Source organism: Sphaerodactylus townsendi, linkage group LG14 (assembly GCF_021028975.2).
Source record: "Sphaerodactylus townsendi isolate TG3544 linkage group LG14, MPM_Stown_v2.3, whole genome shotgun sequence".
Taxonomy (NCBI): Eukaryota; Metazoa; Chordata; class Lepidosauria; order Squamata; family Sphaerodactylidae; genus Sphaerodactylus; species Sphaerodactylus townsendi.
The window spans coordinates 9,527,607-9,543,326 of NC_059438.1; the positions used below are offsets into that span (position 1 = coordinate 9,527,607).

The following is a 15,720-nucleotide window of genomic DNA, read 5'->3' on the forward strand; positions in this document are numbered from 1 at the left end:
CATTTTGTTGAAACCATCTTTAAAATTATTATTTTGACCAAGTGGTCTTTTTTTACACCATTTTATCTTTCCCGCTGCTGTTTCCACACCTCTAAGCCATCACCAGCTTTCTCCTCGGCCATTTTTTTTGCGTCTGACTTCATTCCTTTCTCCTCACCTTTATTCATCATTTTGTTGTTGGCGAGGGTTGAATCTAGGAAGCAAAGAATAATCGAAGACTCATTTCTATGAATAACACACACACACATCAAAAAAACCTCTCATAACAGTCCTGAAGCATTTGGAGAAGATGAGTGCTGTCAAATATAGGGGGGCGGGGCGGTTTGAAAACTTTCTTGAAACGTATTAACCAATTTGTGTGAAAAAGGTCAGAGATTCATTATAATGTGAATATAAAACTAGAGGTTGCTCAACACAACAGTTTCCATCTTGTTTCTGAGTCTAAACCCAGTCATTCGGACATTCAAAACTCTAAGTAGTCTCATCAAAAGTCTCTGACAGTCCAGCGTTTGGCCAGGCCAGCCAGATCTTCAGATCTCAACTGGTAGGATCTTGTTGCGTGAAGCTCTCATTGTCTCGGGTAATTTACTGAAACCTGAGAGGCTATTTTCAGCCACTGCCTCTAACTTGTAGAACTTCTTCCCTGAGACGGTGAGATTGGTTTCTTCTCTTCTAGGCTTTCTGTGAAATCTGAAGGTACTCAGAGGGCCTTGGAAGGTCCCAGATTGCTTTATGCGAGATTTTGCCTTTTTTGGACCTGGATTTATTATTGTAGTATTAGATTTTTTAAAAAAATAATATCTCCCTATTATTTCTTCCTCTATTTAGAAAATGCATATGCTGCCTCTTCAGAGACCTGCTTATCATTAGTGGCTTTGGGTTCCTTTGGAATAAGCAAATAAAATGCACTAGAAAAACATACTTGTCCGAGACTATGGCTCCTTCCGCACATGCAGAATAAAGCACTTTCAAACTGCTTTCAATGCTCTTTGAAGCTGTGCGGAATAGCAAAATCCACTTGCAAACAGTTGTGAAAGTGGTTTGAAAATGCATTATTCTGCGTGTGCGGAAGGGGCCAATATTACTGTTTAAAAATATTTCAGCAGCTGTGGCATGTGAGCTGACAGACTGCGTGCAGAATGGAGCCTTGGTGTGGATCCGCAACCCTTTCTATGGGTGTATGCTGGAGATAAGAAGCATTCCTTTGCCGCTTCTGTAAACGTTACACCTCTAGACAAAAACCTTCATCAATTTTTTTGTGGGCAGCTTTGAAATGACCACAGTGAAATGGGGACAGGAAGGGTTTTTCCCAGGCACTGAAAAGCAGCCAACAATCCATTTCAGTTCTTAACACAGCTGATATGAAACAAAGGAAGGGACATTTCCAATGCTGGAGTTATATTTAACTAATTTTAGAAAATTAGAAAAGCACATTTTTTAAAAGTCCATGGAAAAAAGTACAGGGTGCATGAAGCATAAAATTAAAGGCAGGAACAGTGCCACACCTTCCTCTCCCAAATAGAGGACCTACCAACCTCTCTCTCTCTCTCTCTCTCTCTCCAAGGTTCAAGGTTATATAGGTATGTCAGACTGTCACACATCTAACTTACCCCCCTTTAACAATTGCCCCTCACTCAGACACTGCACAGTTATTGGGGCTGGAGACTCAAACATGTCATTTACATGTTGCCACCATTTATTCATACCCTAAAATATACATAGACCGAAATCTGAGATTGTGTGTGGGTTTCTTTTCCTGAGACCAGTCCACCGGCCTTAGTTTGAGCATTTATTTATGGTTTGAGCATAACACTAAGGACAGACAAGTAGAAGGTTACCAGGTTTCTCTTCCACTGAACTTTTGAAGTTTCCCTACTGCTACATTTGGTATCCTTTGTTACAAACCTACCTCTTTTTCAGTCAACTTTAAACAGCTCTTCCTGATGGTTTCACGACACACACTCCCCTTTCAACTCCTTCACTAATGTCTTCAGTTCCCTTAACTGCTGTTTTTCAACTGTCGCTCTCACTATCAGTCCATCAGCTGCCACTTAAAGAGAGGTGAAATCTACACTGCCTGACTTGAACCTTGCAACATTTACTGGCATGAGACACCATGGGATTAAAATAAACACTATCTGAAATAAGTAGCTGCCACAGAAGAGCTAGTTGGTCCATTCTGAGACTGATCCCCTGACAGGCCCAGTGAATGTATCCAGGATTCCACACTTTGTAAATAATGGAGCAGTGAGAAATTCCCTCTCACACGTTTTAAAGACTGCACTAGACACATTTCAAGGCTTTGGCTGTGAAAACAATGGAGTAGTGAGAAATCCCCTCTCACACATTTTAAAGACTGCACTAGACACATTTCAAGGCTTTGGCTGTGAAAACAATGGAGTAGTGAGAAATCCCCTCTCACACATTTTAAAGACTGCACTAGACACATTTCAAGGCTTTGGCTGTGAAAACAAAGGTTACCCACAGAGATATCCAGGGTTTATCATGTTAGAGGAATGTTTTGGCCTCTAACACAAAAATTGTGAATCAATTCTTTTATCTGAACCAACAGACAAGGCACCTGTATAAACTTTTATCTTTTATTGAGAACCGAAAAAATTCATTTTAATGAACAAGACAGGAAAAAAATATAAAGGCACACAGGAATTAACCTCACAAATACTGTGGAAATAAATGCTAAAATTATCAGCATTCCTAGCATTGCTTAATCATGTTATAGCTAATAATAGTTTTTAAACAAATCATGTCTCAGCTTTTGTTTCACTGGTTTTAGGGATAATCAAAAAGTCCAGCTGACTCAAAATCTCACTATCTCACTTTCCTTCTGAGACTTACAGCCACAGAAATCTGATTTTACTACAAGGACACTTATTTATAGAAAAACTAGCATGCCCAGCCACGCGTTGCTGTGGCTGAGTCTGGTGAAGTGGAAAAGGAAGAAAGGGGGAAGTGAATGGTTCAAACATGTGTCATTGCACAGTGATTGCAAGGGAGGGGAGAGGCAAGGGGCCCCTCGCTCCCCTCCCTCTCTCCCGTTCCTTTGCATGGCAACCCTGCAGGTCCCTCCCTAACGTTCCCCTTCCTCTGCTAGGGTGGGTGGGCCATGTCCAGGTGGGCTGGTCCTGTCTCTTTCACTCCCTTCCCTTACAGGCGAATTATCTAGCGTAAAATACGCTGGGAGGCATGAGCTACGTTGTGTTCAAATTTCAGAGCGTTTGGCCCAGCAAACCACTGGACCCGCCCTCACCTTCCCCTTCCTCCGTTAGGGTGGGTGGGCCATGCGCAGATAGCCCGCCGCATCCCTTTCACTCCATAAGGCAGTGGTTTTCAAGGAAGGCATGGTTGGTTCCCTTGTATCAGAGGGTGTTGCTTTGATAGCCAGCAGATGGCGCTGTTGCGGAACAGAACTGTGGTTCCAACTGTCACAGGTGTAGCATGTACACAATAACTGGCACAGTTGTGACATGTACACAACAGGAGGTGTGGAAACAGTATGAAAACCTGGCCACATGTGAATGTGACGTTGTGTGAAAATTTCAAAGCAATCGGTCCAGTAGTTTGGGAGATTACCTGTCAGCAGAAAAACGAACTGATAGATTTTTATATATATAGATATCTGTCTTATCTTTAAGTTTGATTCATCACAGTCACATGGTTATTTCTAGAAACTTAGTTGTATATGTGTACCTTCAAGTCACAGCCAACTTATGGTGACCGCAAAAGGTTTTCAAGGCAAGAGATGTTTGGAAGTAGAGTGCTATTGCCTGCCTCCTCGTCACAATCCTGATATTCTTTGGAGGATGCCCATTCAAATACTGATTGAGCTTCTGAGATCTGATGAGATCAGGCTAGCCTGAGGCTATCCAAGTCTGATCTAGATATCTGATTGGTTACCATTAAATAAGAGAGAAGCAACTTAGGTGTAAATAAGCCAACCAGCAGGCGTAGATGAGATACATCTGATATAGCAAGATAAGAAGTCTATTTATTTCATTGGACTTCATAGACCGCCTCATCCCCAAAGGGGATGCATAACTCTTAAAAAGCAATTACACTAGCCTTTCTCTGTAACTGTTCCAACTAACTGTTCTAGATGAAGATAGATCTAAGCAACAGAAGTCAAGGACAGTTGAACAAGTGTACGATGTCTCAGTCAACTTACAAACTCAGCGAAAAAAGAGAAGTGATATCATTTGCAACTGCAACAGCAGGGTATTTCCAATATCCTCCATGTATTCTTCTTCCAGCCTTAAAGAGCCACTTAAGTTGGAAGAAGTCTCCTTAGATTGGAGGAGGGCTTCAAATTTGATCCAAAAGGAAAGGTATAGATATTTTAACAAGTCAGCTTTGCTCAGTGAAGTGGTAGAATAAGGGTCCACCCCACCTTCAATGAACCATTTTGAGTTTAAGCAGTGTCTCAGACTCACTCTGTATGGAAGGTCAAGTCTTCAATGTTCTCTTGTCTCCCATTGGGGGCATCACAAAATCCAACTGGGTCAATTGAGAGAACTTTACTGTCCTTAATTTATCTGACTTCCCAGCCATTGACACCAGGGACGTAGGTATAGAATTTTTATGGGGTGGGTTTGGGGGGCGGGGCTCAGGGGACAGGGCCCCAGCCCCACCCACCCCTGGGGGCGTGACCCCACCTCCCCAAACCCTGCCTCCAGACTGCAAGCCAGATGAAGCCCGGGAAAGAAAGTCTTACATCTCACAAGACCTGCTTTGCAAGAGGCGAGACTTTCTTTCCCGGGCTCCGGCTGGCTTGCAGCTTGCAAGTGTGCAATGCGGGCAGTGCCTGTGTGGGCATACAGGAGCACCCGCCCCCTGCCAGACATGCCAGGGGGGGTTTAAACCCAAGGAAACCCCCCTTTACCTACATCCCTGATCAACACCCTTGCTTTATCTAAACAGAGCTTTGATTTATTGGCCAGCACACAATGGCAGCCACTCATGGTTGTCCTCCGATTAGAAGAAAATGAAAACCCATCTTCTGCAGATTATTGGCTCCAGATTGTGAATTGTCTGGCAGCAGCCCCCCTTTCACCACTGGATATAATGGAATCTGGCAGCCTCCGAAAAGTTAAATCATAAGCAACAGAGAGAGCAGCAACAACCAATGTGATCCTGTTTAGTCAAGCAGTAGACTCCCCATCATAATGTGCCTCTGACCCCCATAACCATCTTAAACCCTACTAAGAGGGTGTTGATGAAGAGCGATCAAAGGCAGGATTCCACAGTACAAAGTGGCAGCCACAGTTTCCACTCCTGGTCATTGATTCCAACTCATATAAGTGTCATCGGTCTTACCCAATAGTTGTTTGAGCATCAAACCCTCTCGCTCCAACTTGTCTGCTTGCTCACCTTAATAGGGTTTCCAATTTGAGGTTGGGAAATTCTTGAAGATTTGGGAGTGGGAACAGGGGAGGGTGGGGTTTGGGAAGCGAAGGACCTCAGCAGAATATAATACCCCGCTGCTCACCCTCCAAAACAGCCATTTTCTCCAGACAAACAAATCTCTGTAGCCTGGAGGTCAGTTGTAATTCCAGGAGATCTCACGGAGTCTGGCAACCCTACAATATCCCAGCAATGAGACATGAATGGTCTTTTGTTTTTTATCTGCTGTGTCTAAAAGACAGTTTCCTAAATGCGAGGACCGAAGTTTTGATTAGAATAGGGAGCACCACTCCTTTCCCACAATAATGTGTGTTGACAACATTACCTGAAGACAACCTCTTCCCTCGATCATAAACACATGTTAGTTGGGTGGGGGTGGGTGGGGGGGGGGATGTGTTTTTCAAACTTACAGGCACTTTGTTTAAAATACAAGTCCTGAAGATTTCACTGTGTTTTTAGAGACCTTTCATTCACACTCCCCTGCAATTGACATACAATGAGCTAACCCTCCTAGAATTTTGAACTTTTGCCTATAAGTTGGAGCAACATTCTTGCTTAGCTTTTTTTTTTAAAAAAAGGCAAAAACCCCACAACACTGGAAGAACAAAAGAAGCAGGACCGGTTTGCTACGAGGATTCCCGGAGCTGCCCCCCACCCCCACTATCACAGGGTGCCCAGTCTCACTGTTTAGACTGCCCTCTACTGGAGATAAGGAAACTGCTCTCTTGGTCAACATGGAAAGTAAAGCAGAAGTTCAGCAGCACAATAAAGACTAACAATTATTACCCCGCTAGCAGTTAAGCCCCTTCCTTCTTATGGGCTGCTTCCCACCTACCTTCTGATGACCATCTGGTCCCAGTAGTCCAATTAGTGAGGAAGGCTGGTGCCGGGGAGCAGTGGGGTTGTTTGGGGTGGGGGAGGTAGGGGGAACACTGTTGTTAGAGGTGGTGGGAGAGGGTTGTTTGGGGTGGTAGGAGGGAGGGGTTATTTGGGGCAGTGGGAGGAGGAGAATAGGGTTGTTTGGGGTGGGGTGGGAGGATTTGAGTGTTCTCCCCATAGCCCAGCTGCTGTTCTGGCTCTCCCCAGAGCCTGGGGAGAGAGCAGCCTCCAGCAATGTGCTTTTAAAGAGGCTGGGGGGTGGTCTTGGGGTGTTGCATTTTGCGGTTGCTGTTGTGCTGTTTTTGTCATTTTCTTTTACTGCTCACTGTTGCATAGTTTTAGGTTTTGTTAAGTTGCCTTGAAGGTCTGAACTGAAAGGATAAGATAGAATACTTGCTCGAGATGTGAAGAAGCATTTCCTTTAATCTGAACCAGGGCTGGAGCGAGGGGAAATGGTGCCCGGGGCACGTGTGCGCCCTGCACTCCTGCCACACCCACCCACCCCCTTGGCGCCATGCCACTGATATTTTTAATAGATAACACATTGCTTCAAAGATGCAACTATGTTAGTATTTTGTTAATCTTTAAGATGTTGCTTGACCACCACGCCCAAATAGTAAACTGGTAAATCTGATGATTCCAAGACAGACTTCATGTCATTTCCATGTTTTCCCTGGAAGTTACATGGCGGCACACACAACAAAGATTTGAGGAGAATTTGAGGGCATGGGAAATGGGGGGGGGGTGTTGGGGGTTGGTCTTTGGTGAGGTGGGTGTAGGTGGGGGGCAGTGCAGAGCTTTGCGGAGCATCGGCCAGTTACTGCTGCAGCAGGGAGGGGCAGGAATGGAGAGATATATTCCGGGTCCCATGGAGCATTATCAGCTTACCACCGGCACAGCACAGGGGGCAGCTTGGTGTTTTTTTGGGAGGGGGGGGCAGGGGGAGGGAATGGGATGACTTCTGCCAGGCCACTGAGAGAGAGGAGGGAGGGGTGGAGAGGCATGCTTTCTTTGAGCCGTTAAAGATTAATGGTTCTATGGCTATCAGTAGGGCAGGAAAACAAGACACCCGTGTGCAAGGTTTTAGGAAATTACCTAGATGTGCAGGGGGGAAAAAGATGTAATTTTACAAAACTGGAACCAGTCAGATGTGGGCTGGGCTGCTTACTGCCCTCCAGAACTCACCAAATATTTAGGGCAGCTAATGACAAAAAAAAGGAAAGAAACATCGGAAGCAAGGAAATCGGCCTACACGAACGCCCAAGAAATTGGCAGTACTCTAGAAAGGGGGAGCTCTCCACTACCCCCAAACTCTACCCCCCTCCCCGCCCCCCGGTGGAATTTTTTGCACCAAGTTTTTGTTCCAGCTTGGCTTCTTGCATCAGGGTTTCTCCTCTCCGACACAGTATTTGCTCATTGTTTTCGTTTTGGTTTCCTGGTTTTGTTTGTTACTTCCCTGGTTTTTCTCAAACCTCTGCCAAAGATATCTGGGGGAAAAAACCACACAGGAAAATCTCAGAAATGATACTAGGAGAGATAAGTGCAATTGACAAGCCAAGCTGGAGCAAAACTCTGGGGTGGGGAGTGGAAGATTAGAATGCCCCCCTGCCTCAACTGTAGCCCACAATTCTGGGGCTAAATCCTCCTTGTTTACCTAATTTAAGCCAGCAGCCAGGGCCATTAGCAAACGTCTGATAATGCGGGCTGTCGTCATCATTTTGGAAAATTGCTACAGATTTTGGAGTGGAGCAGAGCCTGGGCAAGAGGGGTGGGGGAAGGGACACCTCCCCCCCCCACACACACGCTGACATTTTCCCCAGAGGAATTGATATCTGTAATCTGGAGATCAACTATAATTCCAAGAGGTCTCCAGGCCCTACCTGAACGGGTTGGCAACCCTAGGTACAGTGCAGGGCTGCTGAACTGTCTTGTACAATTAAGGAAAGGCAGTTTTCCGAATTATTTATTCCCCTCCGCAGTTCATCATGACATTTTATGAGCTCCCCAGCTTGTAGTCACATATTTTCAGAAAGCCTAACGTGGCAGAAGGTGCGGGAAGGAGGCAGAAGAGCTCCGAAGCAATGTATAAATACATCAAAAGCCTTTACCCAAAACTTTATTTAAGAGAGAGTTAAATGAGCATAAAGATGGTAAGGGAGAATAAAGGGGGGAGAGTCCATTTTTCAAAGCTACTACACTAAGTTCTGTGCCGGCTTCCTTTATCATCAAATGTTTTTGTTAAGCTGAGTGAAATTTTTTAAAAAGATTTTTCTTAACTACATCCTTGTGCATTCTTACAAACCATAGAAAGATTAGAATCAGCAAACAACAGAGGGGTTTGCCCAAGCCTTCCAAACTGCTTCCTGGTACAGAGCCTGCGGCCACGCTCTGGAACAAGAAATGTACAAGAAGTTAAGCAGCTGAGTATATATGCCTTGAAAAAGCATTCAGGTTCAATCCACAGCACATCTGTTTATTTTGCTATTTATACCCAGACAGAAGCAGTGTTGGAAATGTATTGTTGGGAGCTGTCAAGACCCTGCCCCCCGCTAGGATTTTGCCTTGTGCGCCCAGGGGAGTCCCGGAGAGGGTGGCACCAAACAATCACTGCTTATGTTTGTGCTTGCTTTGTTTAGAGACTGGTAGTAAGTAACAGTTTCTTCCCTAAGCTAGACAGCACCTGGCCCTAATCAGGATTCCAGCCTCGAAGAAACTGGACGGTCTGAGAACGCTTTCGCTTTGGGGGAAACTGCTAGAGGGAGGTGGTGGTGCATAGCTGGGGTACAGACTGCTGCTTGGTGGGAGAATGTTAGATCCAGCAAAAAAAAAAAAACTCCATGGAGTGTGTGTACCTGGTTGTTTACTGTGATGCAATAAATCGATTTCAGTGAACCTGATTCTGATTCCTGGGAGGAGGTCAATGGCCACGACAGGAGGACTCCTACAGCTGCAGTCCTAAGGACACTTTCCTGGGAGTCAGCACTACTGAACAACACGGGACTTACCTTCAAGCAGACGTTCTTAGCCTTGCTCCCTAAGTCATCAGCCCAGCCCACAATCATTATTGTAGAGTTCACTTAAATAGCACAGCCCCAAGTGACATGTTTTTTAACATCTTCTGTTGACCATAAGAGAACCCAGTTCTCTAACCCTAACCCTAACCCCAGCCCCCCCAAGAATGCTGCAGAATAGCAGCCCTGAGCCCATAGGGGGAAGGACAGGTTACAAAATCCTAATAATAACAACAACGTTGTTGGCATGGCACTAGACAATGCACAGATCAGCCCAAAGAGTGTCGCTATTGTAAACCCGGAAAGAAAGAAAAACTCAGGAACAAATCATGTTCTTTATTCATTTCCTCTGCATTTCGGCACATCACATCAAGGGTATATACACATGAGAAGTTGTCGAGGCCTTTATTTCTTCTTAAAAGGAAGAATCCCCTTCAGTAAAGCGAACTGTCTGCAGTTTAGAGTTTTCACCAGCAGCAGAACAGCCAGATCCCCCTTTCTGGGACCCTTCACCCTGGAACCTGTTCTCCGTGCTGCTGGGGCCAATCCAAGGGCATCAGCAACCAGAGGGTGCAAAATAAGAAAAGGAAAGAACGAAATTATACTCCAGCGTCAACTTTCCGCGCACTGGATGGAGCGCGAGTGAGCCGGGCGTGTGAAAAAGGGCTCTGCCTCGCCGCCCCCACCCCCCCACGGATCCGTCCCACCTAAGCCTTTCCGGGAGTCACCCTCAGCCTTGGTGCCCGGCCCGGGGGCTGGCTCAATTTGGCCAGACGCTGGAGCCCCAGGATGGCAGGGACCCTACCTGTCCCTACCACAGGGTACCTCCTCGCCCCCTCTTCCGCAAGAGACTACGCCTGTCCTGGCCCTTGGTCTCCTTGGGGGGGAGGGGCTCCCCTGCCCGTTTGGTACAGCGAGCGGCTCTCCTTTTTGGCACCGGTGGGAAAGCGCAACGCCTCGCCTCCTTCACCTGCTCAGGTGAGACGGGCGGCGCAGGGCGGGACGATCCGGGGCTTTTTGCGCCTCGGGAGCTCGGAGAAGTGGCCCGAGAGAGGGGCGCTCCTAAGCAAGGATCAAACCCTGCCCGGGCCACTTCTCCGTGCTCCCGGAGCGCAAAAAGCCCCGGCTCGTCCCGCCCTGCGCCGCCCGTCTCACCTGAGCAGGTGAAGGAGGCGGGGCGTTGCGCTTCCCCACCGGTGCCAAAGAGGAGGGCCGCCCGCTGCACCTGAGCGCGCCAGCCGCGGAGCCACTCCTCTCCCGGAAACAGCGAAGGCAGGTGGGCAGGCCCGGGAAGAAGGAGCGAGGACGTAGCAACTAGCCTCTGCAGCCACCCCCTACCTGACCTGGCCTCCTTCCTCCCCGTCGGCAAGGCTTCTTTCCTGGACCACGAAGGGGAGGGTCGCCAGCATGGCTGCCTCGTCCTCTTCCTCGTCCCCTCCCACGGCCCAACACCGGCCGGACAACACCGCGTTCACGCAGCAGCGCCTGCCGGCCTGGCAGCCACTGCTGTCTGCAGGTACAGTGCTGCCGCTCTTCTTCTGCCTGGGCGCGGCCTTCGTGGCGCTGGGCCTGGGCCTCCACTTCTCCTCAGCCACCATCCAAGAGCTGGAGCTGGACTACACAGGCCTGGGCAACTCCAGCTGCGCCCGGTGCGCCCAGCTGAGCCTCAGGGCCAACCACTCCACGTGCACCTGCAGGCTGCGCTTCTCCCTGGCTCAGGACTTCCCGGCCCCGGTCTGCCTCTACTACCAGCTCTCCAACTACTACCAGAACAACCGGCGCTACAGCATCTCCCGGGACGACCAGCAGCTCAGTGGGGTTGCTTCGTCCCTCCGCAACCCCGCCCAGGAGTGCCGGCCCTACCAGAAGAATGCCACGGGCATCCCGATCGCTCCCTGTGGCTCCGTGGCCAACAGCCTGTTCAACGACACCTTTCAACTCTTCCGTGTGCCCAGCAGCGGCCCCGAGGATGAGATACGGCTGGACAAGAAGGGCGTCTCCTGGTGGACCGACACCAACATCAAGTTCCGCAACCCTGAACCTGTCAACGGCAGCTTGGCCCAGGCCTTCAAAGGCACCACCAGGCCCCCCAATTGGCAACTCCCAGTCTACGAGTTGGACATGAACGACTCCAGCAACAACGGCTTCGTCAACGAAGCCTTCATCATCTGGATGAGGATTGCCGCTTTGCCCACCTTCCGCAAGCTCTACGCACGCGTTCAGCACAGCAATGGCTCCGTAGGGCTGCCCCGGGGCAACTACTCCCTCACTATCACTTACAATTACCCCGTCCTACTTTTTGATGGTAGCAAGAAGGTCATCGTCAGCACTCTTTCCTGGATGGGAGGCAAAAATCCTTTCTTGGGCATCACTTTCCTGGTTTTTGGGATAGCCTGCATCCTCACTGCCATCGTCATGCTAGTAGTGCATCTAAAATACCAACATCTCAGTGAGGCAGATTAGTTCATAGAGCAGTGAAATACCCCCCCCCCCACCCCCAGGTTTGGGGAGAGTGCCTCATGAACTGTCTAGGCCAGTGGTTTCCCATCATATGTTAGCAGAATGAAGCCTAATTTGTAGCTGGGTCGGGAATCATTGGGACTTATTCTGAGTCAACGTAGATAGAATTGGTGTTCTATGGGTTTCCATGCTTATGCAGATGATTCAGGAATTACTTTAAGATTTACAAAAGATGAACGGGACACAGATCTGGGCTGATGGGGATCTTCAGCCAATAATGTTCTATGTGATTGATGTGAGCCATATTGGATGCTTTGGGGGGGGGGATTCTTATAGGGGTATTTTAAGCGAATTGACACTTATATTAAGAGCAGAGGAGCCTCTTTGGTTGAGACTTTGAAGACAGATGTCCTCCACAAAGCTGGACAAACAACAGATTGTCTTAGGAAGAAATGACTGAAATAGTGCATAATAGACATTGAGGGCAAACCTAAACAGGTCTACTCAGGTCTATTCAAGGGAGCTTGCTCCCTGGAAAGGGTTCTCAGGATTGCATTGTTCAGCACTTACATTTGTACTCCCTGAATACTGTATCCAGGATGAAAATTTTCATGCACAGACTAGAGAGCTTTAAGGAATCGGTCATTTCACACCAGATTCTTACAGATCTACTGGATAATGTTTTTACTGTGAAAAGTGATTCCTTTAAAGACAATAATTAATTGGTTGTGGTGGGTTTTCTGGGCTGTGTGGCTGTGGTCTGGTGGATCTTGTTCCTAATGTTTTGCCTGCATCTGTGGCTGGCATCTTCAGAGGCGTATCACAGAGGGAAGTCTGTCACTAGACACAGTGTGTAATAGACTTCCCTCTGTGATATACCTCTGAAGATGCCAGCCACAGATGCAGGCGAAATGTTAGGAACAAGATCCACCAGACCATGGCCACACAGCCTGGGAAACCCACCACAACCAGTTGAATCCAGCCGTGAAAGCCTTCGACAATGCAATAATTAATTGATGCTGAAAAATTCCCCACAGGAGCAGATCTGAACATGCCCACTGGTTGGGGTATTGGCAGATCTCAGAGTTGATTGCATTGAAGGCCTGCTGCAGTCATTTGTTTGGTATTTCATTCTAAATGCACTGTTGAACTGTACACTCTCTTACCATCAAGGTCTATATACTTCTGCATCTCCTCATTCAGCCTCCTTTCCACCTCAGCACATCTATCAAGATGTCTGTTGCTGAGCAAGATTTGTAACAGGTGGACAAAATCCATGCATATGGATTTCTTAGCGATCATCCGTGAGAGCCAGTGTAGTGTAGTACCTAGTAGGGCCATCAAACTGTGGCCTTGAATTCCACAGTGCCATGAAACTCCCTGGCTGACTTCATTCTTCAGAAATAGGGAAAATCGTGTCATGTGCCTTGGCGGAAGAGTGGAGTCTAACATTCATACAGACAAGAAGTATCTTTATTTGTGGATCAGTCAAAGCGCTCTTGTTTTTTTAAAAAAAATCTAATTTCAAACTTTGTATGGACTGAGAATTGGCACACATTTTTCTAACGTGCCACTTTTTTGGTCAGATGAGATGTCTAAATGATTTCATTCAAGCTTTCCTAAAAGGGAGGGCTCAGGTGTTAGAGCAGACTTGTACTTCAAAGCAGAGCAACTTTTCCATCTTGTGTGAACAGATCAGAATTTACAAAGATTAGCCTATGATGACTCCCTGAGTACACTTACATGCACTTAGACACCCCAGTTTGGGGACAGGAAGGAATTTTTCTCCAGGCCACATTGGCCCAAGAATCCTGAAGCTTTTATACATTCCTCCAGGCATAGTGCGGGGGTCAGGTCGCTAGGGAAGTGGGAGGGACGTAGCTGTGAATTTCCTGCATTGTGCAGGGGGTTGACCTAGAGTACCCCTGGAGTCCTTTCCAGCTCTATGTTTCAAGAGATTGGACTCACATGCTTCCAACCCTATTCCCATCTCCGTGACTAGGAGGGATATATTTTTCTGAATCGCTAATGGATCTTTCTGTTTCGGTTGTTAGCATCTTTGGTTGTTATCATTGTGAGAAGAACAAAGATGGGGTCAAGAATCCAAGCCCAAGGACTCCTCCAGGTTTTGGTGTGTGTTTGGGAAGTGTTGTCCAAACACAACAGGGTCCATGATGGAGGGAGGATTTGCTCCTCATGTCTTGTGGGAAATCAGAGTGTTAGACTTACCAGGTATTCAGAAATGAACTCAAGCAAGAGTTCATTTCTGACAGGTTCACTAACTTGGAGTACTGACTCCAGCAGAAGCAATATTGTAAGTTCGGCTTAATCCTGCCTCTCAGCTTCTCTGAGTCATCACAGCCATTGCAAGTAACAATGGAGCCAGGTGACTGCAGCCTTCCTACATTACCCTAGTTAAAAGCAAGCCCCAGTGAATTTGGTAGTAGTTACTTCCCACCAAACACATGTAGGATTTATCTGTAATGCTCTGAAGGAATTCTCTGGCGGAATTTCAGGAGACACTTGGTTGAAGCCATAGTCCTCAAGTTATCCATTGGCGAGTAATTTCAGAATTGACTTTGGAGAATCTTTATGTTATTTTATTTCCTCTGTTTTGCTCCTTGCTAATGAGATGTTGATACTTCAGTGATTGTGTCTCAGTTCAGTGTACTACCTCTTGTGTGTTTTAATAATGCAAAAAATGCATCTGTGTGTGCCCATTTGTATTTGAACTGAATACCTTGTACATGATGTTAAATGAAGAGAGCCCTGACATTTCCTTTGCCTTGTAAAAAATAATTTTGCAATGCCTACAGATTTTCCTGACAAATGACCTCATAATAAATATTTTTATTCTAATTTTATAGCAGTGCACAGTTGGGTGTCTAATGTTGCATTTTCTTTCATTTAAAAGTGTTTATAATGACAAGTTATTTATTTTTAAATAAATGACAAAGAATAGATATTTCCCAAATTTTTCACTATATTTAGCAGATACAAGAGGCTTAACCCTAACCTGGAACTTACTGCTCGCAAACAAGAAAAAAAAATAGAACCGTTGTTTGCATTGGTCTATGTAGAATTGATCTGAGTTAATTTGATTACGAATACATTCCTTAGTCATACATACTATGTATATTTAATAATTTATGCAGTTTTCCAGACTTTCTGATACTGGTCCCTAATTGAGCATGATCTTGATTTCTTCCATTTAATCTGCAATGCATAGTTTTTCTGGTTACAAGCAGACATAGGACTCCTTGGCCAGCCCCTGTGTAAAATTAAAATTATCTTATGGTTCAATACAATACTCTATGATCTAACTGCTTGTCCCTCCACAATTGTATGCAAAAAAGGTTGAATTTGAGACTAGTTCCAAATGTTAAGCACAAGCAGCAATGTCTACAATACACTTGATAGCATGGGGATATAGATTTAGTGAGGGATGACTGTGGGGAAAAGCCCACACAGTTGTACCCTTTGCAATCGTGGAAAGAAAAGGGAAACCCAACAGGGAGAGCTGCAGCGCCAATCACTAAATGCCCCCAACCCGTGTGCCACATTGTCCAGGTCATTGAAAAACCAGCCACTGGAAGGTAGCAATTGAATGTAGCCTCCTCTTTTTCTTGGTCCTCTGCCCCATTTGGAAGCCACTGCAGGAAAGTCACATTCACAGATGGATTCTGGTTCATTCCGCTGCTTTGCCCCTGAAGCTCTCAATGAAGTCTCCTCATTGGCTGCAACTGTGACCTTCTGTGTGGGTATCTGAGTCTTCCTAGAGGGAGGGTGGGAGGCAGATTTTTACTGTTGATGCTACCATCTGCCAGTAAAATTATTGGTACTCATCCCTGCTACTAATTGTTGTACAATTCATGGACAGACTTGGGGGTTCTGTACTCCCCGCCCCTGAAATGTGTGTGTCCAGCTGACACCAAACACCATGCATGGAGGG

The 15,720-nt window shown here is 46.6% G+C and overlaps 1 protein-coding gene and 1 long non-coding RNA gene across 2 annotated transcripts; one reads left to right on the top strand and one right to left on the bottom strand.

Annotated features, from left to right (window-relative positions):
• LOC125443504 lies at positions 1–1,974 on the bottom strand. The gene is made up of 2 exons (XR_007246132.1): positions 1,910–1,974; positions 1–193 (listed from the first exon to the last, which is right to left on the bottom strand). It is a non-coding gene; the product is annotated as an uncharacterized LOC125443504 (long non-coding RNA).
• Positions 1,975–10,553: 8,579 nt separating this feature from the next.
• Positions 10,554–12,498, top strand: TMEM30B (transmembrane protein 30B). Its single transcript, XM_048515848.1, has one exon. It carries the CDS (start codon positions 10,716–10,718, stop codon positions 11,769–11,771), a length of 1,056 nt encoding a protein of 351 aa, XP_048371805.1. The 5' UTR covers positions 10,554–10,715; the 3' UTR covers positions 11,772–12,498.
• Positions 12,499–15,720: the final 3,222 nt, after the last annotated feature.